This window comes from Natator depressus, chromosome 25 (genome assembly GCF_965152275.1).
Source record: "Natator depressus isolate rNatDep1 chromosome 25, rNatDep2.hap1, whole genome shotgun sequence".
In the NCBI taxonomy this organism is placed as follows: domain Eukaryota; kingdom Metazoa; phylum Chordata; order Testudines; family Cheloniidae; genus Natator; species Natator depressus.
This window is the reverse complement of record NC_134258.1, coordinates 11472025-11495252: the sequence shown is the minus strand read 5'-3', so window position 1 is coordinate 11495252 and position 23228 is coordinate 11472025. Positions and strand designations below refer to the sequence as shown.

Here is a 23228-nt window from a genome sequence, read left to right as displayed (position 1 = left end):
TCTAGCTGGTCACCCCATGGCTGAAGCAGCCCCAGCGAGAGGGAAGGCACAGCAGAGATTTCCCAGATCCGTGCTCCGGCGGGGCAGGCGTTTGCACCCAGAGATGGTGCCGAGAAGCTCTAGAAATGGCAAGAGATGGAGACCTTGGATCCCCTGCAACTCCTGTCTCAGCCCCCACCCAGCATGGATTTCATTCCCCGAGAATGGTGGGAGAACCTGTCTCTCCTTTGGGGCAGGGGGGAGTCAGGGGCAGGCCAGGGAGATCAGCACTGGAGTGGTTTAGCCTCCTCTTAAACCCACCCGGCAGGGCCAGGCAGCCCACGCTGAAAGCACAACTCCCATGGCGGAGGGTCAGGGGGTGGCAGGAGGTGGGTTGGGGGGGCAACTCCCTGAGTTAAGAGCCTGGACTCACTCTGAAAAAATGGACACAGCCCTAGTATTTCACTGCAGCAACTGGCTCCTAGTCACTTATCTTGAAGCTGGCAGGGAAGAGAGAAACTGCAGGAAGGTAGGGGCAGTTAGAGGTCCACTAGAAACAAGCTGCCATTTAATTTGTGAAAGGGGAGAGTGGTGGGGGCCTCACTCCAGAGTGCCGCATCGGTGAACATCTCTGCCTCAGTTTCCTCTAGTGGGCTGCAATAAGGCTTACGTATATTGAGCAGTGCCCCTTCCAGGATCTACATCATTCTACCCCGAGATGGAACGTCACCCAGAGGCCTCCATCCCAGCCTCTCTAGCTGGAGGGGGCAGGGGCTGAGTCAGCCTTAGTCCAACAGGCCTGGTTATGTCCTCTGGGAACCTGGGGCCCTTTTCTCAGCACTAGCTGGGGAAGGTTCTCTCCTCCTGGGTCAAGGCCCCGCACAGAGGCTGATCTGCAAGGACCCGTCTTCAAGACAGCTTCTAATTCCCCTAAGCTAGGGCTTCTGCTGGGGCCTGCTGAAGTCCTTCTCGGGATCCAAGTTTCTCTGCGACTTGCTTTTCAGTCTGGAACCTGTCCCACCCATGAGCATCCTTCCTCTGTGTCCTTTGCTGGCGAGTCCCCCTCAGCAGCTTCCTCCTGAGAAGCCGGCTGTGGTGGAGATCTCTCTTTCATTGCTCTGGGGTCCTTTCTCTCCCCACACTGGGAGCTGCTGCCGCCTTGTACCATGCCCAGGTGCGCCCCTGCTTAATTAGCTGCCCCCCAGGGAGTTAATTAGCCCCAAGTGAAGCTGGGTTGCCTCACTCCCTCTTGTGGAGCCTGTCAAAGGGGAGCTGAGCCCCTGAGCTGGTCAGAGGACTGGCTGCAAAAAGCTCTGTCCTTAAGGGAGCATGGTCTAGTGGGTAGAGCAGGGGACTGGAGTCAGGGCTTCTGGGTTCTAGACCAAGCTCAGAGAGGGAACGTGGTCCAAGAGCTGGTTAAAGCAGGGCACAAGGAATCAGAGACAAACTTCTTGAGTGACCTTGGGCAAGTAACTTCCCTGCCTCTGTGCCTCAGTTTCCCCATCTGCGAAACAGGGATACTACTATACACCCCCCCCACCCCCAGTGGCAGGTAGGGGGGGTGAGTGGGTTGTTATGAGGCTTAACCAATTACCAGGGTGCTTTGAGATCCCTGGCTAGACAGCGCTACAGAAAGACTTGAAGAACCCACGTACGTATCCCTATAAAAACAATTTTTATGTTAAAAAACCCCCAAATCAAACCAAACGCCACAACACATGATACAAAAGGAGACAGAGTCCAAAGGCAAATTCCCAATAAAACGGTCTGAGAACAAAAAGGAACTGGAGCCAGAATGATGATAAAAAATAACCTCCCAGGCTGGGGACTAGTTTGACTCAGCGGCTCTGCTGTAAGCAACTGCATCCATGTGGCACCCAATGCACCTCCCACAAAGGGTTAATCTCATGCCCTGAAATAGTCCACCAACCTCGGAGCAGGGTTGTCACCCCCCTCCCACTAAAACAAACTCTGCTTGGCCAGAAAGGGGGAGACTACAAGCTTCTTCCATCCCTCCTGTGCACTAAACGAGCCAGCTGAAGAGTTGGGGGCGGGGGAGAGGACTAGGGCTTCCAAGAGGCCTCGGTGTCCTGCTGGCTCAGGCTCTGTGACGGTCAGTCCCAGATTTGGCACCGGTGGGAACTTCCAACCCTGCCCCTCAGCCAGCCGGTTTAGTGCAGAGGATTCAGGGACAAGCATCTCCACTCGGGGAGGGGGAGAAAGACGCAGCGTCACCTCCCCCACTCCAGCGTGTAAGGAGACAAAAGCAGCACTTGCTGCTCGGTCCACGCACCATGGCAGAGTAAGAAAAAGGGAAAGAGAAGGGTGGTGTCCCCTGGATCTACCTCCCTTCTCCCCACAACCTGGTAACACTTCCCTTTAGTATCTTCACTGGCAACTGTCCAAGTCCCGGTTTGGTCTCCCCCACGGCCGGTGCCCAGAACAACGCTGAGATCCCACTGCCCTTCCCCTGCATACACCGACGCATGCAGACAGAGGTGTGTGAAAACAGACACGTGGGACTGCATGTACAATGCCTGTCTGATGGCACCTGGTGTCCTGCCTACATGTGCTCGTCTGTTGTGTGTTGGAGTCCGCGTGTGGATGCCTGTTTGCTCGGCCTGTGCTGTGGATTTCCACGGGAGGTGGCCCGGCCATGTGGACTGCCTGGCTCACGCGTCCGTGGGCACCAACGCCCGGGGGCCTAGCCACCTCCCCGCCGAGAGCTCTGCAGGGCTGGGCGGAGCGAGCGCTCATTTGGCTGACTTAGTGATGATGCGGGCAGAGAAGTCAAAGAGGTTCTTATTGATCTTCCTGAGCGTGCTGACTTCGTCCTCCAGCTCAGTCACTTGGATCTTCAGCTGCTCCTGGTCTCCCATCAGGTTCTGCAGGGAGAGGGGGGCAGAGAGGGCTTGGAGGAGGGGTCTCAACTCCCCAGGCCTGAGAGGAGAGGAACTAGCAAGACAAAGTAACCAGGGTCTCCCCAAGATGACAGTAACCCCGCAAACCTCTTATTTTCTACCCCTCATCCCATGTTCCCTGCCCTGAAACCCCTCAGCCTGAGTCACCCCCTAACCTTGTGCTGGGAGGGTTCCCAAGTTTTGGGGAGTGTGTTTAAGCCTTAGAAGCCTGGAAGCCTTAAGGAGCACCCCGTGCGCCTGGCATAGCTGGAAAGAGGTGCCCCCCATTTCATACCACCCTCCACTGCCAACCCTCGCCAAGCCCTGCTGGGGCCCCCAGGGGTGTGCGTGGGACTCACCTTTTCCCTCGTCGAGCACATCTGCGAGTAAAACCGTTCAGCCTTTTCCAAGTAGCTCTCCCCAGCCCCCTGCAAGAAAACACATTGGAGGGGTCAGTGAGGCGGATCCGGGTCCTCTCACAATGACCCCATTGTCTCACCGTCCCCCAAACACACTGCAGTGCCCAGAGAAGGTCCCCGCGCCACTGACACCGATGGGCTCATTGGAGACCTCGTGCACACGGGCTGCGGCCACAATTCTCCTCTCGCTCCGCCGTCGGCTGAACAATGCCCACTCCTCCTTCTCCCCGCCCCACTCCCCTTGGTACATCCCCGAGATGAGAAGCAGGATGGTGCTGCAGACTCTTTAGAGAGAGGAGGGGGGGTGCGTGTGTGCGCGCCATGCTAGCCCCGTCTCCCTGCCATGCACCATCCTCCAGACAGCGGGTGGCAAACCATGCAGGGAGCCCCGGGGCCACACAGACGGCCCCAGGGAGGGGCCACAAACAGCGGCGTTACTACCCCTCTAGATCTCACTTCAGGCAGCAGGGACTTTTCCCTCCTTGTACTCAGTGGCCCCTTTGCTCCTTCCCAGGTGCAGAGTCCTCCATTTCCTGGTCTCCCTTCTGTTCCCTGCGGGCTGGAGGCTCCCAGCTCCTTCCAGATTGTGCTCTGGAGCCCGGCTACACGGCTACTTGCAGGCCAGGGAGAAGCCAGGAGTCAGATTACACACCGCTCTCCTGTCCAGCACGAGAACTGCCCTTCCCCCCGCAGAACGACCGGGGAGGCGGTTTAAGGTCGGAGAGCTCAGATGGACTTTGCGACAGCAAACCCCAGTGACGCAGTGGAGCCGGGAGACATCGGCAGGGGGGAAGGGGTAGGCAATTGCCCTTGCTGTAACCAGTAGGATTTCCCAGCTCTGCCACTGACTTGCTGCGTGACCTTGGGCTAGTCCCGAGCAACCTGGTTTGCAAAGGTGCTCAGCTGACTTCCCTGGGCACCAGGCCCCCACTGTCTCCGAAAGGCAGGCTGCATACCTCAGGTCACCGGTCTCCACATGCGCACAGGGCAGTGGTGCAGGGGAGGAGCTAAGGAGCGGCTGCGGAGGGCGATTACAACCAGGCAGGAGTTTGCCTTTGCTGAGCAGAGCTGCAGGGGATGCAGCAGCTAGCCCTGACCCCGGCTCCTCTGCGTGTGTGCGCGGGGCTGCAGCAGGGACAGCCTGTCAGGTAAGAGGTGCTGTCCCATTGCATGACGAGACAGATGTCTCCAGCCCAGCAGGGCTCGTGTTGCTCCCCGCTGCCCGAACGAACACACACGGGGGGTGGGCTGGGCTGCCGGGGAGAGAGGTAAGAACAGGGGCAGGGGTGCGAAGGGGGCACATAAATGAGCCTGACCGTTACTAATATACATCCCTACAGCGCTGCGTGTCCCCCCCAGGCGGGGGCCAATCCCCGTCGCCGGAGCATGACCACGCCCAGCGTGACCCTCCCTGCGTGACAGTGGAAGGCAAGAAGGAAAGATTACTGCCAGCGATGAGAGCGCCCCCTACTGCACAGCACCTCCACGCACTCTGCTGGGGCAGAGGGTCAGCGCTGATTTCAAAGGGAGAGCACCTCCGGCTGTCACCCCCACAGCTCCCAGCAACACAGCGCCCCCCAGTGCTAGGCTGAGGCACGGAGGTCAGCACAGACTCCAAGGGATGCGCCCCCCACCCTGCTCCCAATGTGCTGGGCCACTGGGGCCAGTGCTGACAGAGGGAAGCCAACCTGTCGCCAACCCGTCACGCAGCACTTGGCATCACTCATGTGGTTACCGATCTGGCTTGACGCTGCTTTGGGGTGATCAGATGTCCCAATTTTACAGGACAGTCCCAATATTTGGGGCTTTATCTTATATGGGTGCCCATTACCCCCACCCCGTCCCGATTTGTCACCCTTGCCAGCTGCTCACCCACCCCTGTGTGATGAGCTTCAGGGATTGGATGAGATCACCGCGGTGGCAGATTCCCACAGCACTACAGCTCCAGCGGGCGACCGTAACAAACTGGGGAGCAAGGATCTCTACCGCCCTTGGTGACGTGACTGCAGAGGTGTGGCTGGGGGTGGGGGAAGAGGAAGGGGACCTACGCTGGCACTGCAGGGGTCTGGCATCTTCTCCTTCCCTCCTGTGTGCTGCTGAGCCCCAACACCCCAGGGTTTCACAGAACCTGAACCATTCTAGCAGAAAGATAAGCCGGGAGCAGGCGACACAAACCATCCCCCACCCAGGCTGGACAGAGGCTCCCTAGCCCCCTGCATGACATGACAGCGCAGCCCCAGCTGAGCCATAGCTTGTTCCTGGATCCCTTTCCCTTTCCCACCTTCTAAAGCCCCTCTCCCCTTCACCAGCAATTAGTTCAGAGGCAGCGGGCATGGTGCTAATTAAGCCCTTTCTGTGGGTGGGAGAGAAAGATAAGGGTTCTCTAATTCCCCATCCCACTGAGACAGGAGGAGCTCCAGCTTCTCAGCCACAATCAGTTAATTAGAAAGCTCTTTAAAGCCAGCAGTTCGTTAGGACACCTGGGGACAGTAAAGAACCTTCAGCCAAGGTCTGCATAGGACAAGGGGTGGGGCAGAGCAGCTGGGCTCCTTCATTCTGCATGAGAAAGGGGGCATCTCACAGGGCAGGTTGATGGGAGCTCGGGGGCTTGTTCCTGGGACAGGCTGCCAGGTGCTACACCCCAAGTGCCCTGTCCCCCTGCCACTGCTCTAACCACTAGAAACTTACTCCCCTCCCAGAGCCATGGAGTCCTGACTCCTAGCCCCCTTAGCTCTAACCTCTAGATCAGCCCGATTTATCCCATGGTGAGTCCCAGGGGTGCTGGTCGTGACGTGGGGGGTTTCAGGCCGTTCCGATCCACTGCACAGGAGTACGGTATTCTGTAAACTGGGTGCCCATCAGGTCTCTCCGCCCACCTCTGCTGTGCCAGAACAAGCTACCACCCAATAGCATCAGCTCAGCTGGGACCAGCCACCTGCTTCTGCTCTGGCTAGAAGGATCAATATCCATGCCCCCCGACCCCAGCCCATTCCTCCCTCCCAGGCCAGACGATGGCGCCGTTCGCTTCTACCTGCTGGTGGAGGCCGAGGCGCACCGTCACCCCCTCGGCTCGGTGATCCTCGCTGCTCTCGGTCCCGTGCAGGTGTTTGCTGAATTTGGGCAGCGGCACGCCAGGCTTGCTGTCTGGGTTAAACATGCTGGCTCGGGCCAGTGTGATGAAGGCGTTTGTCACCGGGCCTGGGGAGGAGGCAAAAGGAAGAGCCGGTCAAGTTTACACAGTGCAGATGCTCACAGGTCACCTGGGCGGCTCAGGAAACGAAGGAAAGGGCTGGAACACCACAGCAGTAGCTAATAAAAAACAAGCTCTGTGCGGTCCCCCCGCCCCGTCACTGCTCCACGCAGCTCGATAGCACCGGGCAGGCGGGGGGGATTCAGGGAGTAGAGAGACGTTCCCAGCTGAGTGTGGCAGGCCAAAGGAATGAACGAAGGCTGCTGCGGATGGAAGGAAATGCAGAGGAGAAGGCTCTTGCGCCAACAAAGTGGCGGAGGAGGAAGAGGCAGAGGGAACAAGGAGGGGAGCAGATCAAGACATGGCCCAGGAAGGTTCTTGCCAGTTTTGAAGTGGGTCCTGGACTGAACGCTACAGTGGGTCTCCTGCCCGAGGGAGGAGGGCTGAACATCCACCAGGGGCAGTACGGTCATTGGGGGTGGGGGGTGTTGCTCCCCAGTGCCATCCCCAAACCCAGGCTGATCAGAACTCACCATGGACTCTGGTCCAGCTCTCAGGGGGACATAGCCAGGACTGGCTCTAGGTACCGGGCGCCGGGGGACTGGGTAACCGGGGAGATGGTGTATCCAGCAGCACTGTGGTCTAGACACAGCAGGAGAGTTAAAGGCTCCGCCTCTCAAGCGGGCCTCCCCGTGCCAAGCGCTGCTCTCCAAAGCCACCCTCTGCCACAAAGATACTTTTTTAAAATGTTGCTCCCCCCGCAAGCTGACAAACTTTGAAAGCATCCATTAGAGAGATTAGCCCCGGGGTCCCCAGCAGGTCAGGCATCTTCACAGGAAGTCAATTAGCAAGGAGCGCCGAGAGACCACAAGTCCCCAGAGCCGTCATAAATGATCCCGACGCTCCGGCGCTGCGCCCAGTCCCTGTTCCTTGCGCCAGAGTACTGCAGAGCCTGGTAGCCGGCGGTCCCCCTCGGCATGGGAGGAGTAGGAGAATCCTTCCCAGAAGCATTTAGTAACGGACGTATCAGCTCTCAGCCAGGGAGCAGCTTCCTGCCAATGCGGCCACAGGGACTTGGTCGAGTAACAATAAACGAGATGACTTACGAGAACACTCCCTCAGACGTGCTAACAACTGGAGCCCCTAACCCAGGTCAGTCTCCCCCGAGTCCCCACTCAGTGCTTTTGCCCCACTGCCGCCCCCCTCCTCAGGTCTCAAAGTGCTTCACAAAGATGGAGCAGCATCATTTGCTCCATTTTACAGATGGGGAAACTGAGGCACTGGGTGGGAAAGTGACTCGTCCAGGGTTGCACAGGGAGTGAGTGGCCGCACTGGGAACAGAACGCGGGCGACCCGGCTTCCAGTCTGCCACCCTCCCGGCTCCATCACGCTGCCCGCTTTCTCCATGCCCAACTCCTCTGCTCTCGCCCTGTGCGGAGCCCAAATTCCACCGCCCGGGCCTGTCAGGACGAAGGTTGCCCAGGGACGTTTCTCCAGATTCGATGCTGCTCCCCGACCAGCTTGCATGTTCAGGGAATGCTAAGGCATGGGGCTCAGTGCCAGGGGAGCCATGCTGGCTAGCCCAGCCTGGAGTCACAGCTCATCAATCAACACCAGCTAGCACCAAGTACTCAGAGTCCATCAGTCCACCCGGGCTGACAGGTCCCCCGCCCAGCCTGCCAGGGACGAGCAAACCTCGCAGGAAAGGCCCCTTTGCCCGCCCGCCCCCACCATGCAGGATATTGGCATAACATCCTTGGTCATCTCTAGCTGGGAGCAGCAGGCTCATGCCAGCCCCTGACTCCTCAGATCTATTTCCAGCCTCCTCCGGAGTTTGTCTCTTGTACTTCGCTCTCCATCCTGGCCTGGGGGCAGCTCTCTCCTGTCCTCTGCCTGGAGAGCATCATTCGCCCAGCTGCTCTAGCCCAGAGGTCACCAGAACGTCAGCTACTGGCCCCAGCCATGTGAGCCAGGCCTGTGCTTGTCTCTACCCCTCGTGGGCAGGCTGCTGGACTGCAGGGTCAGAGCACCGGTTTACGGGATGGATCTGGGTCCTGAAGGCCTCTGGGCTGAGGGATGGCAGTGATCAGGGAGGGGGAGGGAGAGATCGCTGGAAAGTCACACGGCCTCGGGAACTGTAGCGGTGAATCCTGGCCTTTTAGTAGCACGTCAAGCTCGCTCGGGCCATCTCCTGGGCAGATATAGGAGGAGAACGCCCAGGTGGGGCGGCAGCGCTCCCTGCACGAAATGCTCATCATCAGCTGGGTCTCCCCTTTATCCAGGCTCAAGCCTCTTCGACTGGGTGGGAACACCGGACAGGGGAGCAACTTGGGGTTGGGCTAGGAATAGCAGGGGCCAGCCCGGCTCCTGCCAGTCTCACCCCATCATTCCCAGTGCCCTCGGGAGCTGGAACAGGAGTGTGCAGGCTACACCTGGTAGCTCCGAGACCCTCTCGCTAGGCCCGGCTGCCCCATGGCACAGGAGACTCTGCTTGCAAGGAGCAGCAGCAGCTGCCACCCCTTCAGGACGTGGGACCATAGCAGGCTGCACTTCCACGTCCTCTGAGGCACGTGGCAATTAACCCTCTCTCACACAGTCCACCCACCCCACTCTAGCAGGGACCTTGGGGGGGGGGGGGGGGGGGGGAAGAAAGAGAGAGAACAATCCAATGTCTCGTCCTGCTTGGGACCCAGATGGAGCAGGAAATCAAAGCCCTGCTGTCATTCACCAATCGATGGTACTTCAGTGGCCTGCAGGGTTTCAACAACTGGCCTTGGCAGGCATTGCCCGCAGCTCCCCTCCAAAGGGGGGCTGGATTATCAAGCAGGGCTACAGATGAGGTGGGGCTGGCTAGCTAGGAGAGGAATCCTCAGGGGTAGGGGGAAATCACCATTCACACCTACCAGCCTGCTAGCAACAAGCCCATCGACACAGCCTGGGCTGGCAGCGGCTCCAATGCGTCACGCTGTACGGAGGCTGCTAAGTCAAGTGCACTGGCTGGTCCCGGGTCACCCTCCTGCCCATCCCCGCACGCTGCCGCCTCCCCACACCGCTGTGTTTCCCCGAGAGCACGGAGAGCGTGGAAATGAGCTGTAACGGACCATGGCAATCTGGAGCAAGGACTCAGGAGACACCCTCACAAGAAGGCAGGGGAAGGGGAGATGCCCTCTTCTCTAGCCACGTCCCAGTACAAAGACACTTGGGATTAGCATCCTCCCACACACTTGGGTGACTCTGGAGAGGACGGATGGTACGAACCCGGCCCACGCTCTGCCAAAGCCTTGCCATGCAGCAACCTACCTGCTACTCCAGTAGGGCACGTAAGCCTCACCACAGAGCCCCCGGGTGTATTCGCATGCCAGAGTCACAGCCTGGCTCCAGGAGCCAAAAGATCTGCACCCCATGTGGGCGGAGCTTGGAAAAAACAACATTACCCCTTCCCTCCCCGACCTGATTCCTCTCTCCACCTGTAAACTTGCCGGGGGAGCGAGGGGGTTAAGCCTCCCCAACCCCACAGCAGTAGGCTGAGGTCTCTGTATGAGGAGGGCTCAGCTCAGATGGTCTCACACAGGGAAAACTGGTGCAAGCCATTTGCTCCTGGCTCGCTTTGCTAGGCTCTGCAGGGTTGCATGCCGGGGAGGGAGGGGTGCGCAGGGTCCCGGTCACCTTTGTGATTCACCGTCCGCAGGCACTGCTTGCTCTGGATGTCCCACAGCCGGACTGTTTCGTCGTGCGAGCCGGAGAGCAGCAGGCTGCCGTCCGTGGAGACGGACAGACACGTCACCTGGTTCCTGTGGACAGAGGGACAGCGGTGAGAGACCACAAGAGCTTGAGTGGCTGCTCGTGCTCGGTGGGTTACGGAGACACAGTGGGGGACACGGGGACTGGTCTGGAGGTAGAAGAGAGGAGCAGGGTTGAAGTGGCCACAGGCCACCCCACTGGCTGGCCACCTCCACTCCTGGTAGGCGGGCTGGCCTTGCAGTCCAACAGCTGCACAGTAGGATCCAAGCTCCTCCTTCCTGGGGTTGGAAGCACATCAAGGTGCCTCCTAGTTCCGCTCTCTGGCTAATGCAAGGAGCGGCACTGACGGCCGGGAGAGACCAGCATCCTGCTTTACCCGCTGGGTCACCGCAGGGCATGCATGGGTGGGTGGGTTCCTTGGGACTCCAAGGCCTGGCTGGGGCACAGGCATGGAAAGAAAGGGGAGGCCACTAATCAGCTACTGACTCAGGAGGGGAACAGCAGTGACAGGAGCCCCTCCGCCATACACCCCAATGCCTGCCCATCATTCACGGCAGACCCTGGGGTTGCTGAGGCTCCGCCCTCATCCCCTGACATGCCCTGCCCAGTCCCTGCGTGCTCCACTGCCTCTTCTCCCCGATCTGAGAGGTTCAGTGGTGGTGCCAGCCCCTCGTCAGTGCTGTGCCAGGCCCAGCGGGCCAGGGACCCTGGACCTCCGGGCTCTGCAGATCACAACCGGGCAGAGACTTGGTTTAACAACAAAAATCATGGAGCTGGCATGACACGTGCTGTGCCTCTCTGCTTGTGGGAACAGACCCCACATGGCCCAACTCCTCCCCGACCCCTGCTCTAACCACTCCCCTCCCAGACCAGGAGTCTGGAATGCCTGTTCCACTCTGCTGTCTAAACACGAGGCCACACCCCTCCCACAGCTGGAAATAAAATCCAGGAGGGCCTCGCTCCAGGTCCTCTGTGCTAGCTACTGAATTGCATTCCCTTGCAGAACTGGGCACAGAACCCAGGACCCCTGACTCTCAGTCTTCTCTCCACACCACTAGACTCTCCTGCTCCCAAGATCATCCCTGTTTGAAGAGCAGGCCCCAAGAACTCCCTGTCCTCGAGCAGCAGGGGCAAATGGCTGCAGTACAACTGCCCTTCCCTGGGTTATTTCTCATCTGGAATTCATCTCTGTGCGTGGAGCTTGTGGCTCCCTGCAGAGCTGCGGCCTCCGCAGGCTCGCAAGAGCCATTGAGGGAAGAGGAGGCAGCTGCCTAAAATCACTGGCGTGGCCGAGTGCTAGGCAGGAGCTGGTGCTGGGAGCCGGGGGGTGCTCTTAGAGACAGAGCAGCTGCAAGAGCCACGCCTCACCTGTGCCCCTTGAAGATCTTCCCATTCTCCCGCTCCGACTGGAAGGCTCGGTCTCTCTGAACAGGCTGCAAGAGCCAAGGAAGGAGAGAGAATTAAGAGGAGAATCAGCCTGGCCTCTTTTCCCCCGCGGAATTGTAAGTGCCTCCCTGAAGCTCTGCGCAAGGGGAGAGCAGGACAGACAGAGCTGGATGTGAGCCCCTCCCAGATCTGACCCCAAAGCGGCCCCGAGCTCATTTCAGGCCTTGGGTTGCTGCAATCCTGTGTCGGGACGGTGAACACCATGACACAGTGCACCATCCCCCGGGGTTACCGCACGGGACCAGTGCGGACAGGTGGCCGAGCAGGGGAGACGGAGCAGCCTTAGCTCCATAATCCAAATCATGGAGCTGTCCCTTGAATCAGAGTTCTCCCCTTTGCAGGGCCGGTGGAGTCTGAGCCCAGGAAGTGGAGGCGAAGGGATGTGCTCTCCTCTGCAGCAGGGAGGGGGCCCAGAAGTCGGCAGACAGACACACGCCCTGGGACACACACCCAGCAGGACACCCGCCCAGGGTAGCCAGTGCCCAGTTGGCCCCTCCCAGGTCACTCACCCAGGCACAGAGGTCGACCTGAAAGATGGAGCCGTCCATGCCGCCACAGAACATGTGATACTCTGAGAGGTCAAGGGTCACTGCCATGATGCCCACATCGAAGAGGACAGAGAGCAGGAGCTCTCCGGAGGAGATTTCCCAGAGCTGGGGGGGGAGGGGGAGGGGGAGGGCAAGGGCGCAGGGAGAGAGACAGGACAGGCGGACAAAAGGGTTAATTGCTCAGGAATAACATTATTAGAACATGGTGTCCTTCCTTAGCACCTTCCAGCAGGGCGTGAGTCAGAGCAGCATCGCCCCCATGCTACAGATGGGGAAACTGAGGCACAGACCCACCAGCCCAAGGTCACAAAGCAAGGCAAAGTAAGGAGTCCTGACCAACCCTATTCTCCTCTCTAGACAACACCACCCCAAGGATACAGACGGGACCCAATGCTGCTCAACACAGGATGGTTACCCAGCCCCCTGCCTTCCCTGTCCCCCTCCCTTCATCCACTTCCAATTAAGCGGCCTGATCGGTCCAGGCTCCCTTTTTTATCTATGTTCTAGAGCCATCTTCCTTTCCCAGATGCTTTTCATTCTCCCCAGAGATCACCTTCCAAGAGGTGGAGCTTTGCCTAGTGGTCAGACCACAAGGCTGGGCGTCCCAGCTGCATTGTGGCCTCACTGCATGGCTGGACAAGCCCCTTAACCTCCCTGCCTATAAAACGGGGATTATATCCCATGGCAGCTTCCCCTCCTAGGGACCCACTGGAATATTTTAATGTCCCATGCTGGAGCTGACCAGGCTCAGAGGGGCTGGCCCCCGTACTGCAGCCTGCACGGCTCGGTGCTCCTGACGGATGGAGGGATTGCCAGCTGGGTACAATGCAGAGGGCTATAACCAGGCCCCTCCCCGGAGAGCAGGGAAGCTGCCAAGCACATGACGACATCAGTTTGAGGTGACAGAATAGCTGCTAATGTTCGGAGGAGAAACCCCATTAGGACGGGCAGGTCTGAGTCACCGGAGAGCGTGCCAAGGACCTGAACTGACTGCAAACGGTACCCGGAGGCTCAGCAGCAGCCCCCGAAGAGAGGCTCGAGCTTAACCCTTTGGGAGCCGCACATGCCCTCCAGGGCACCTGTTCGTTTGGCCAGCCGCACGGCAACCACGGTCCAGGACGCCGGAGCTGCCAGCTCCAGCCCTTACCTTCGCCGTCTGGTCGAGGGAGGCGGTGGCCGCTCGAGCCAAGGGGCCCCCGAAGCCACAGGACAGGTCTGTTACGGGCAGGCTGTGTCGAGACCACACGTGGCGGGGCTCAGGGATCTGGGAGTGCTCCACCTGTAGCGTGCTGCCACGGGGAAGAACAGAGCAAGGGCGGGGGGGTGAGGTTAATGCAGCAGGGACAGTACAGCTGCCACACGAGGGAGCAAGGGCTGCGGTGGGGATGCAAGCTCCAGGGAGCAGCAATGCAGCTATGGGGAGAGCGAAGGCCGCGCTGCCAACACGCTGGAGAGGGGCCTGGGGCAATGGTTCACTGAGTGCTGGGGAGGAGTAACAGCGCCCCCTCCAGCTCATTAAACCAATGACAGTTTCCAAGGGGAGCCCGGGCCAGTTCCCCCTCCACCAAGAGGCCCTACGGGGATGCTCGTGGGAGCCGGGGAAGGGAACGAGCCTCCGGAAGAGCGAGCTTGGCATCGCGGAGATGCTATTCAACCTCAGCAAGGAGGCCAAGATCAGAGCTTGCGACTGTCCCCAGCTCTGAAAGGTCTCAGCCACGGCCTCCTCCGCTTGCGCCACTTCGTGGAGCCGTCAACGGGCAGAAGTCCCCACCCCGAGACAACAGCAGGGCTGGTGCACTCTGGCATCGCTCCACTGTCGCCCCCTTCCCCTCCCCACTGGACGTACTCCGATGTCCAGGGTGTTCTAGACTCATCTGCCTCCCAAAAGCAGCCACAGCAGGATCCAGGCTGTTTGCCACGTGTCCCCGGATGGGGTCGGGTTAGGACGCTCAGGGACACGCTCGGTGTCTGCACTAAGGTAAAGACAATTCACACACAGCTGCTGCGTGTCTTAGTGCAGACACGCTCGGTGTCTGCACTAAGGTAAAGACAATTCACACACAGCTGCTGCGTGCCCAGCAGCCACACAGGGTCAGACTTGTGGACACGGTTCCATGTTAATTACCGACATGCCCGCCCAGGGAGACTCACAGCCGCCAAGCACTAGGCAGCTCCAGAGTGCGGCAGTGAGATACACGCCGCGCAGCTCAGAGCGCATGTCACACCCCTGCGCCTCTGATGGGCAGGTGGGACCCAGCCCACAGTAGGAGGGGACGTGCCAGTCAGCACCAAAGCAGGTGTCCCTGACACAGAGCAGGGAGAGGTCTCCTATACGCTCTGGTGGACTTCACCCCCTTTCCAGCCAGGGTAGGATCGCTCCCTGCTGTATGAAGCATTTTCTCCATTAGCCATAAGAATCCTTTGAGATCTCTGATGAAGGCACTAGAGAAGGGCAAACACTTTATGAACATTCACTTATCAGCCCTCCCTTGGGCAGCCCTGGCACAGGGCTCCATTTAGCAGACGGGGACAACCATGACACCAGACAGGTGAAGGGACTTACCGAAGGTTCCTGGCAGGTCAGTGGCAGAGCTGGGAACAGATGTCTACAACCCTGTCACCCTAGCCCCCCGCTGTAATCGCTAGACCACACTCCTCTTCCAGAGCTCAGAACTGAACCCAGGACCCCCCACTCTGCTCCCTGAGCTGGAAAGAGAACCAAGGAATCCTGGCCCCCACACTCCTGCTGTAGCTAACTAGACCAGGCTTCCCTTGAAGAATTGGGACTATAACCAGGAGTCCTGTCTCCATATACCCCTGATCTAGCCACTAGACAATGCTCCCCTCAGGATGCCTGGGTTCTGTTCCTAGTTCTGTCTCCCAGTCCTCCCTCACCCTCGTTACTAGACATCATTCCCCACTCAGAGCTAGGAAGAGAACTCTGGAGGTCTGACTCCTAGCCCATGTGACACCAACTCAAACACGCACACGGGGTTACCGCATGTGTCTGGTTACATGGAGTGTGCTCCTTGGGAAGGGCCCCTTGACACAAGCAGTTTCCTCATATGCAGGAAATAGCACCTTCCTGGCAAGGTGTATCCAACCTGTTTATCTGTGTGGCTGTTTTCCTGCCTGCTGCTCCTTGGTTTCTATACGTTCGGTTTAAGGACAGAACATCCCTGGTGGAACAATCGAGTGCAACCCCTCACCAGGGAGAGAGTGAACAGCATCTGGCCTGGCTCCTACTCTGCAGCCAGAGGGTGCTGCAGCAGTGATTTGCAATTCCTTCCCCACATCGCGTGGTAGCTCCCCACAGCCACGGCTCCTGCACTGGGCTAGACAGCGTCCCCGGGTGGGAGAACACTAGGGTGGAAGATGCCCACATTTCCACTGCTCCCCAGCACCGGTGGACGGAGACCCAGCCCCTGCCCCGCAACGTGATGCTACCTGTAAAGGTTCCACACCAGGACCAGGCAGTCCTTGCCCCCAGAAAGGAAGTGACTGCTGTCATCGGTAAAGCAGAGGCATGTGAGGTCTTGGTAGTGTCGGTTCAGGATGGCGAGGAGGTTCCCGCTGGAGACCTGGAAAGCAAGAGAAAATGAACATGTGAAAGCCCCTAGACTTCCCAGCCCTGGGAGCCCGGCTTCCTGCTCTCAGTCCTTACTGGCCTCGGAGCAGCATCTAAGAACCCCAATCAAGACCCCAGTGAGCTAGGTGCTGTACAGCCAAGCAGCAAAGAGGACAGTCCCTGCCCCAAGGAGCACACAGACAGGATGCAACAGGTAAACGAAAGAGAGAAACAGCGTGTGTGAGCGCGGCTGACCTTGCTTAGTTCATCTGCGGAGTTGAACTGGACCACGGCAGCTCGATGAGCTGGTATTTCACTTCTGGAGGCTGCCCTCTTGCACTCCCCAAACTAACCTGTCATTTTAAAAGAGCCATTCGCCCCCAGGGTTGCAAAGAGACCCTTCAAAACGTGCCTGAGCGTAACTGACGCAGCGACGTCTGCAGTCAGCTTGAAACCAAGAGTTTAGAGAGGTGAGAACTGTCCCCCGTTAAGCTCAGCTGGATTAGACTCTGGAACCTAATGAGGTCAGTTAATATATCAACATTGTTACCTCTTTCGCTGCAGATCAAATGACAAAGGAACAGAAACTAACATATGATTCCCCCCTACTCTGCACCACTAGCTTTTCTCCCTCGTTTATTGCCAATAAAGTTGGAGATTCAGGGCCCTGGGATGTTCCCACCAAGAATGGCCACGCCTCTAAAAATACACAAGTTCATTTTCCTGAGATCTAAATATCAATGCAGCAGAAAACACCTCTTTCAGATCAAGATTATTAGACATTTTTATTGCACATAAAATAGTAGGCGATCGGGCAAGGGTGCATCTCAGAGTTACCATTACTGTCCCTCTGGGTTAGGCTCCCCAAAGAATAAGTTGCACCCCAACCCTGGTTCCCTCTCCTTTGAGGGGGCAGTGGATGTCAGGAAGGAATTCCCCCTGCTCAGATTCTCTCTGAACTCATCCAGGCACAGCTAATTACCCATAAGGCTGGAGGAGCTGCGAGCCCACACAGGGATGCCAGACAAACACATTTTCGGGGACATAAAGAGGGCAGCTGCTGGGATGAAATACTAGCTTCACTCCCTCGCTCTCATTAAGTCCAGGTGAAAGGCTGTCAAGGGCAGAGCCCTGGCTGGAGCTTGGTGGAAACAGGACTTCAAAGAAACCTGGCATCAGCAGTTTTGTTCCGCTTCAGGGTGGAATTATTCCGCTTTCGTGGGCTGGCACAAGGGGGAAAGCCAAACAGAGCTGTGTATCCACATAGTGAGGAACAGGTTCTGCTCTGGGTGACAGAGGGCTCAAGTCGAGAGGGCTGAGAAGGATCGATCTTTCTAGGTACTTACCTGGCTCACAATCCTTAATGTACTGATTGTGCAGCAGGGCAGTGCTGCCGTTACCCCTGTTTTACAGATGGGAAACTGAGGCACAGAAAAGAGAAGTGACTTGCCCAAGGTCATGCAGGAAGCCTGTGATGGAACTGAAGCTGGATCTCCCAAGACCTAGACTAAGGCTAGCCCAGTGGTTAGGGCTCGCCTCTCCCTCTGGGTGGCTTAGACAGCCCAGCATCAGGTGTGAAACGCTATTCTCCCTGGGACTGGAGGGTCCATGCCCTGCTCAGCCCTTCAAGGCAGGTGAACCGAGCACCACGCAGCCCATTGCGTTCTGGCGTCTCTGACGCGCCCTTACAAACCAAGATCCATTTGTTTTGCCTGCACATTAGAGCGCACACTTTTCATGGCAGTTTGTCCCCTGGTGTCTCTCCCCTACGCTGCTGTCTGTTGTGCTGGACTTGACTCCACCTGAGAGGTGGCCGCATTTCAGCCAAGCTCTGTGCTCAACAGCATAAAGTTCTTTGGGATGCTCTGGGAGAAAAGGTTGCTCAAGGTATGCCCTCACACCCTGTGCTTTTCTTGCTGAAAGGTGACACTATCTGGGGGCCTGACAGGGAGGGAGCCACACAGAAGAGACAGATCCAGTTTCCAACTTGCTTTCAGATTTCTGCATAAAAAGAAGCCAAGCCATGATGAAGTGGAGAATAGATGGACTTGCTGTTAGGCACGAGACTCCTGGGTTCCATTCCCAGCTCTGGTTCTGTGCGGCCTCAGAAAAATCCCCTCCCCATGCCTCAGTTTCTCCATCTACATGATGGAGGAAAGACACTTTCCTATCTATTGGGGGTGGGGAGTGGTTTGTCAGGTGGAGTTAGTCAGTGCAAAGCATTTTGAGAGCACTGGTTGGAAAGGGCAGTATTTAGTCGATACAGCCAGGTAGAGAGCAGGTCACATCTTTCACGGAGCTCCTCTGTGCCCAGCATTCCCAACTCAGCACTTTGAATTATTTTTATTGTACCACAAGCACATTTTAAAAGCAAAAATCTGATAAATAAATATACAGCTGCTCAAACGAGGCTCAGAAACATCCCCTGGGATTGAGAGCTTTACAAGGTAGACGCTGTGCAGTTTAGCTCTGGGGCTTGGACCAAGTCAGGTCTTTCTTATTTGCCCTAGGAAGTGTTTAGCAGTTTTGGGCCTAGCATAACTACTACTAAAAAACGCTGCAGTCATCAACACTTAAGGACCGAAAGAACTTTGAATTCAAAGATCTCAAAGCTCCTAACACGGGCAGGCGAGCAGCATGATCCTCATTTTGAGGACGGGGAAACGGAGGCACAAAGAGACAGGCTATGCCAAGGTCATCCAGCAAGTCAGTGGGCAGAGCTGGGAATAAAACCCAGGAGTCCTGACTCTTGACCCAGCTTATCCGGTCAACACTCAGATTGTCGGGATGATCAAAATGATTGTAGATTTCCCTTTAAGCCGTACCCCTACACAACACCTCCTACCAACCACTTTGGGTAGCCTCAGCTCAGAGCCCAAGGATGGAATGGGCCACAGGAGAATAAGCTCCCCTCTCACCTCTGATCCTGGGATGATCAGAGCCAGCCCGCACCTGTCACCAGCCCTAACCTCCCATACAAATATTAAGTGGGGGGAAAAAAAGTACTCAGAGATGAGACCCAGCACCCTCTCATCAGGCCGCCTGTTGGGGCCCTTTTCTCCCCTTACATACAACATGGGGAAGCATCTGCCCACACAGCTGGCTACGAAGCCCCAAAGTGTACCTGACAGCTTCTCACAGCCTTGTGCAATAAAGGAAATGCCCTGCTAGAAAGGCAGCCCCTGCCCCCTTGTGGCACTTTTTGTAACTACACAAAGGTGGTTTCCAAAGCCCACAAGAGCGAAGGAGGAGGAATTCCTAAAATATTTGTAACTGGCCTAGAAAGTCCTCAGCCAGTCAGAGCACAGATAATGTGTAATTACTGATGCCTAATGGGATGGGACTTTTCAGTAACTGGACTGTATGCAAATCTCTGCATTTGGATTGGTTGCTGTCCCTGGAACTTAGTGCCAATTGACAAACACGTGCCTCAGTTTCTCCCCCTCAAGGACTGCTGGGTTCTTGTGCCTCCTTGGAGATTAACTGGGTTAAAAAAAAAAAAAATAATAATAATAATAATTTAAGTCCCAAAAATATTTAGTGAAACTTTCAAGCTGGCTCCCAGTTCTGTGCCCATAACACATGGCACTCTTGGTTTTTGCACCTGCAGTGACTTGCCAGGGAAAAGGCATGAATGAATCAGAAGGCATAGAATGAAGGCCTAAGGCCTGTCTGAAGAATCAGACCCTTGGCACCAGATATTTCCTGAGCTAATGCACACCTTGGCCTTTGGAGGCGGAGCATGGCCTAGTGGTTAGTGCAGGAGCTAGGCCTCCTGGCATGTACTGAAGACCCTATCTTTGATTCATGGTCCTGGGCAAGCCCCCAACTCAATGTCTTAGCTCACAAATGGGTGTAATAGCCCCCTTCAGATCCCAGGAGCACTGTGGAGTCTCATTAATAAAGTGTTTTGGATGAAAGGCATTCAAGAGCTCAGGCTGTGTTCATTTTGCCTACAACACAAGCTATCATATATATAACCAAAGTACCAACGAGAAGTTCTCTCTTTATTAAGTGCCAACATGCTGAGGTTTGTACTCAACCGACAGTCCTTGCCCCTATGGGAAATGAAAGACAGAAACTGCACAATCATGCTCATTATAACAAATATTTTATTTTTTCAATATCCTATTGAACGAGCTTGCTTCACTGCAATGGTGTCAGCTGTTTACTGGGGGTTCTTTACCGATATGTGGTCTCATTTCTAACTCAACAGCCTATGCAGCTGCTTCCATGCAGCCCTAAGATTTCTTACCTCCCACAGATAGATGCTCTCAGCAATGCCTGCCAGGATGTAGAGACCATTAGGGGAAGCTGTCAGGCAGGTCACCAGCCCAGGGCAGATGATCTTCTGCTGGAGTTGATCCTAGTACAAAGAATGCAAGGGGGCATCAGCACTCAGTGTGTGGGTAGAGATTCACTGGGGGTGGGATAGGAACTGGGAAGAGGAATTAGGCCCCAGATTTAACTCCAGTCCAGGCTGTTGGTCTATTCTGATCAAAGAGATGAAACAATGGACAAAACATGAATTCACTGTTGCTTTGTAAATATGTAAAATATGTAGCTAGAACAAAAGAGATCGCAGGAAAGCAAGTGATGTCCAATGGCATATGTGCAGTGTGGCCAACTCACGATCTGTGTAGAGATTGGGTCCCAAAAATTAATGCACCAGTCATAAAAGGTAAAAAAGTCATAAATGTAAAATATAAGGTGGATGCAGCAGTCTGCTTTCAAATGTGTACATAAGCTAATACATACTTTTATATTTTAGATGTGTGGTATACCCTGCATCTACCCTATGTGTAAGTTTAATCAGCTCTGGGTAATTTAATTGTATGTCAACAAAAAAACAGTAAAAAGTTCAAAGTCAAGCTGAGTTCTTAAAAAAAAACAAAAAAACGAACAACCAAGTAAATTAAGTCTTGGATAAGGTCTCAGAGGCTACCCCAACGTACGCCATAACAGGGAAACCATTACTGACAATATCTGATTCTCACTGAGCCTCTCAATGTTTAACAAGTGCCCTTAATACATGGTTGGTTTCTCCGCCTGTACCACCGGAGTTTGCAGATGAAACAGAGAAAGGACAGAGGTGAGAAAGGAGCAGAGTAGGAAGATGGAGCAGCACGATGAAGCAGGAGGAAGATGAAGGACAGACAAAGGCACTCTCCACACTGTGGTTAAAATTGTGCTAGCAACAAGATTGCTAGGGATTTTGCTGGTTTGGTTTCAAAGGGGTGAGAGATTCAGCTAAAAAGAAAGTTAAACAGATTTTGGTTTCCCTTCTCTCCTACCCCACAAGGTTTCTGCCACTGGAGGTGGAAGGGGTGTTGAAAGGAAAGGGATTTGAATACAATTCTGCTCCATTGATGGGGAATCCTGGAGGCTCAGCAGAAAGCAGCCCAGAGGGTAAGGAGATCATAGAAAAATTAAAGAACCAAAATAATCCGAGCCCACCGATTGATGAACGGGTCTAATGCTGCCTCCTGGTGGATGCTCTTCTCTAGCTCTGTGGAGTAAGGGAGCAGATGGGAGCGCACTAAACCCTGGGATGGGAGCGAGGAAGGGGCTGTGCATGAAGATATTTGGGCTGGTTGATATCGTGCTCTACAGCTCAGCTGAATGGGAGTGACAAAGGACAGGAGACTCCAGATTTGGGGCAGAGGGTTAGGCCTGTGACATTTGGCTGTCTCATCCTGAAGGCTGATGAACATAAACACAACCTGCAGCCAGCTGGGGCTTTTCTGTGTGGGCTGGTGAAATGGGGGGCAGCTAGGTTTGAGCAAGTGGAGCCCACATTTTTGGCTGGAGTGCAAGAGGCAGAGAGTGGAAGTTGGGGGACAGGAGTCCTCAGGCTCAGGAGGAATCTCTCTGGTACGTTTCACTGCAACTCCCACACACTGGAGAGCTCTCCAGCTATGCTGGGAATTATCAGGGGTCCCTGGGATGCCCCATGGTGGCAGTCCCCGATACACTTTTCCGCAGCTCTCCTGGGGATGTGGAGCAGATCCCAGCTTTGGGGAGCCCAGAGGAACCCCAGGCATCCCCTCAGTTTTAGAGAAGGGACAGGGTGGAGAGACTGCTGTTTTTCTCAGGGTGCCTGGCCCTGGTCCCAGGCTGCCTGGAGGCTTTCTGCACACCTCCAGCACACTGTGTGGGAGGTGGGGCTCTTGGGCTCTTTCCTGGGGTGAGTCCCTGGTATCAGGGGGCCAACCAGAAACAGGGAGAAGGGGTGTCCTCACTGTCTTTCATGACCACTCAGCCCAACGCACTGGGTGGGTGGGGGGTCCCAATGGGGGCTTCCTGACCCAGAAGGTTCTTCAGGATCTTTTGATAAAGTCCCAGTCCAGAGGAAGTGGGGGGGGGGCAGGGTTGGCCCGTGCTCAAGCAGAGCTCTCTGTGGGGAGCTGCCACTTGCGGGATAAGGCGTCTGGAAATGGGGTGTCTCGGGGGCTGCTCCTGCCCCATGAAGGCTTCCACGGCCCCTTGCTGGGGTTTCTCAGGAGATTCACGTGCTGGGGGGTGGGGGGGGTGGGCTGAGCTTGGAGGTGGGTTGCGGGGCGGCGCCAGAGGGGGACTCTGAGGTGGGCCCCTGACTGTGGGGAAGAGCTGGGGGGGAGGGGTGGCAGGGAGGGGCTCTGAGGGGATCGGGTCCCGCGGGGGGGGGGATGCTGAGGCGGGCGCCGGGGGGGTGAGGCCCGAGACGAGGGGGCTGATCGGGCCGGGGGGGGTCCCGAAGGGGCTCCGGGGGGGGGGTCCCGGTACCTTTCTCTGCAGCTCCCACACATTGATGTAGCTCTTGCCCAGCTGCGCCCCCAGCAGGTGCTCCCCGCCCAGCAGCGCCAGGCCCCGCGCCCCGCTGTTGCCGCCCCGGTAGCCGGGGAGCGCGGAGCCCGAGTGCAGCTCCCACACCGAGCAATTGCTCAGCGGCCCGGCGGCGTCCGTCACCAGCGCCACCTCCATGGGCGCCGCCATCTTCTCCGGTCCGCCCAGGCCGACGAGGGCGCCGCCGGCCTAAGAGCGGCCGCCGCTTGACAACGAGGCGCCGTCCGGCCAAAAGGAAGGGCGGCTCCGGCGCCTCCCTTCGCAGGAGCGGCGTCTGCCCACGTGCGGCTAGAAGCTAAGCAGGATGCAGCCGGTCCCAGCGGTGGATGGGAGACCCAGCGGCTGCGATGGGTCCCCCCAGTAGGGGGCGTTCTCTTGAAGTTAGTCTGATTTCAATGCGCTGGGGGGTGCTGCAGGCTCAGGAGGGGGTGCCGTGCGGCATGGGGTGGGGTCTTTCCTCTCCCTGTCACTGCAGAGCACGGCACCCCAGCGCTGCAGGAAGCTGGGGGGTGACTCAGCTGGGAACACAGCCCAGGCCTAGTGGTGCCATTCTTCAGGGAGTGGAGTGGTTGATGCTGCAGGGGGTGCTCTGCACTTGCACAATTTGACTTG

At 56.8% G+C, this 23228-nt stretch overlaps 1 protein-coding gene across 1 annotated transcript; it reads right to left on the bottom strand.

Annotated features, from left to right (window-relative positions):
• Positions 1 to 1642: 1642 nt before the first annotated feature.
• On the bottom strand, positions 1643 to 22856 carry WDR18 (WD repeat domain 18). The gene is made up of 10 exons (XM_074939448.1): positions 22557 to 22856; positions 20047 to 20157; positions 15671 to 15804; positions 13371 to 13512; positions 12185 to 12328; positions 11598 to 11662; positions 10155 to 10279; positions 6330 to 6496; positions 3239 to 3307; positions 1643 to 2864 (listed from the first exon to the last, which is right to left on the bottom strand). Exons 1-10 carry the CDS (start codon positions 22764 to 22766, stop codon positions 2733 to 2735), a joined length of 1299 nt encoding a protein of 432 aa, XP_074795549.1. The 5' UTR covers positions 22767 to 22856; the 3' UTR covers positions 1643 to 2732.
• Positions 22857 to 23228: the final 372 nt, after the last annotated feature.

Excerpts from the sequence above, each read along its gene's own strand:
- WDR18 (XM_074939448.1), bottom strand. The coding sequence starts at position 22,766 with ATGGCGGCGCCCATGGAGGTGGCGCTGGTGACGGACGCCGCCGGGCCG. Across the intron at positions 11,663-12,184 it reads AGGTCGACCTCTGTGCCTGG|CCTGTTCAGAGAGACCGAGC; the intron begins GTGAGTGACCTG and ends TGGCTCTTGCAG. Across the intron at positions 3,308-6,329 it reads GCCTCGGCCTCCACCAGCAG|GGGGCTGGGGAGAGCTACTT; the intron begins GTAGAAGCGAAC and ends GTTTTCTTGCAG.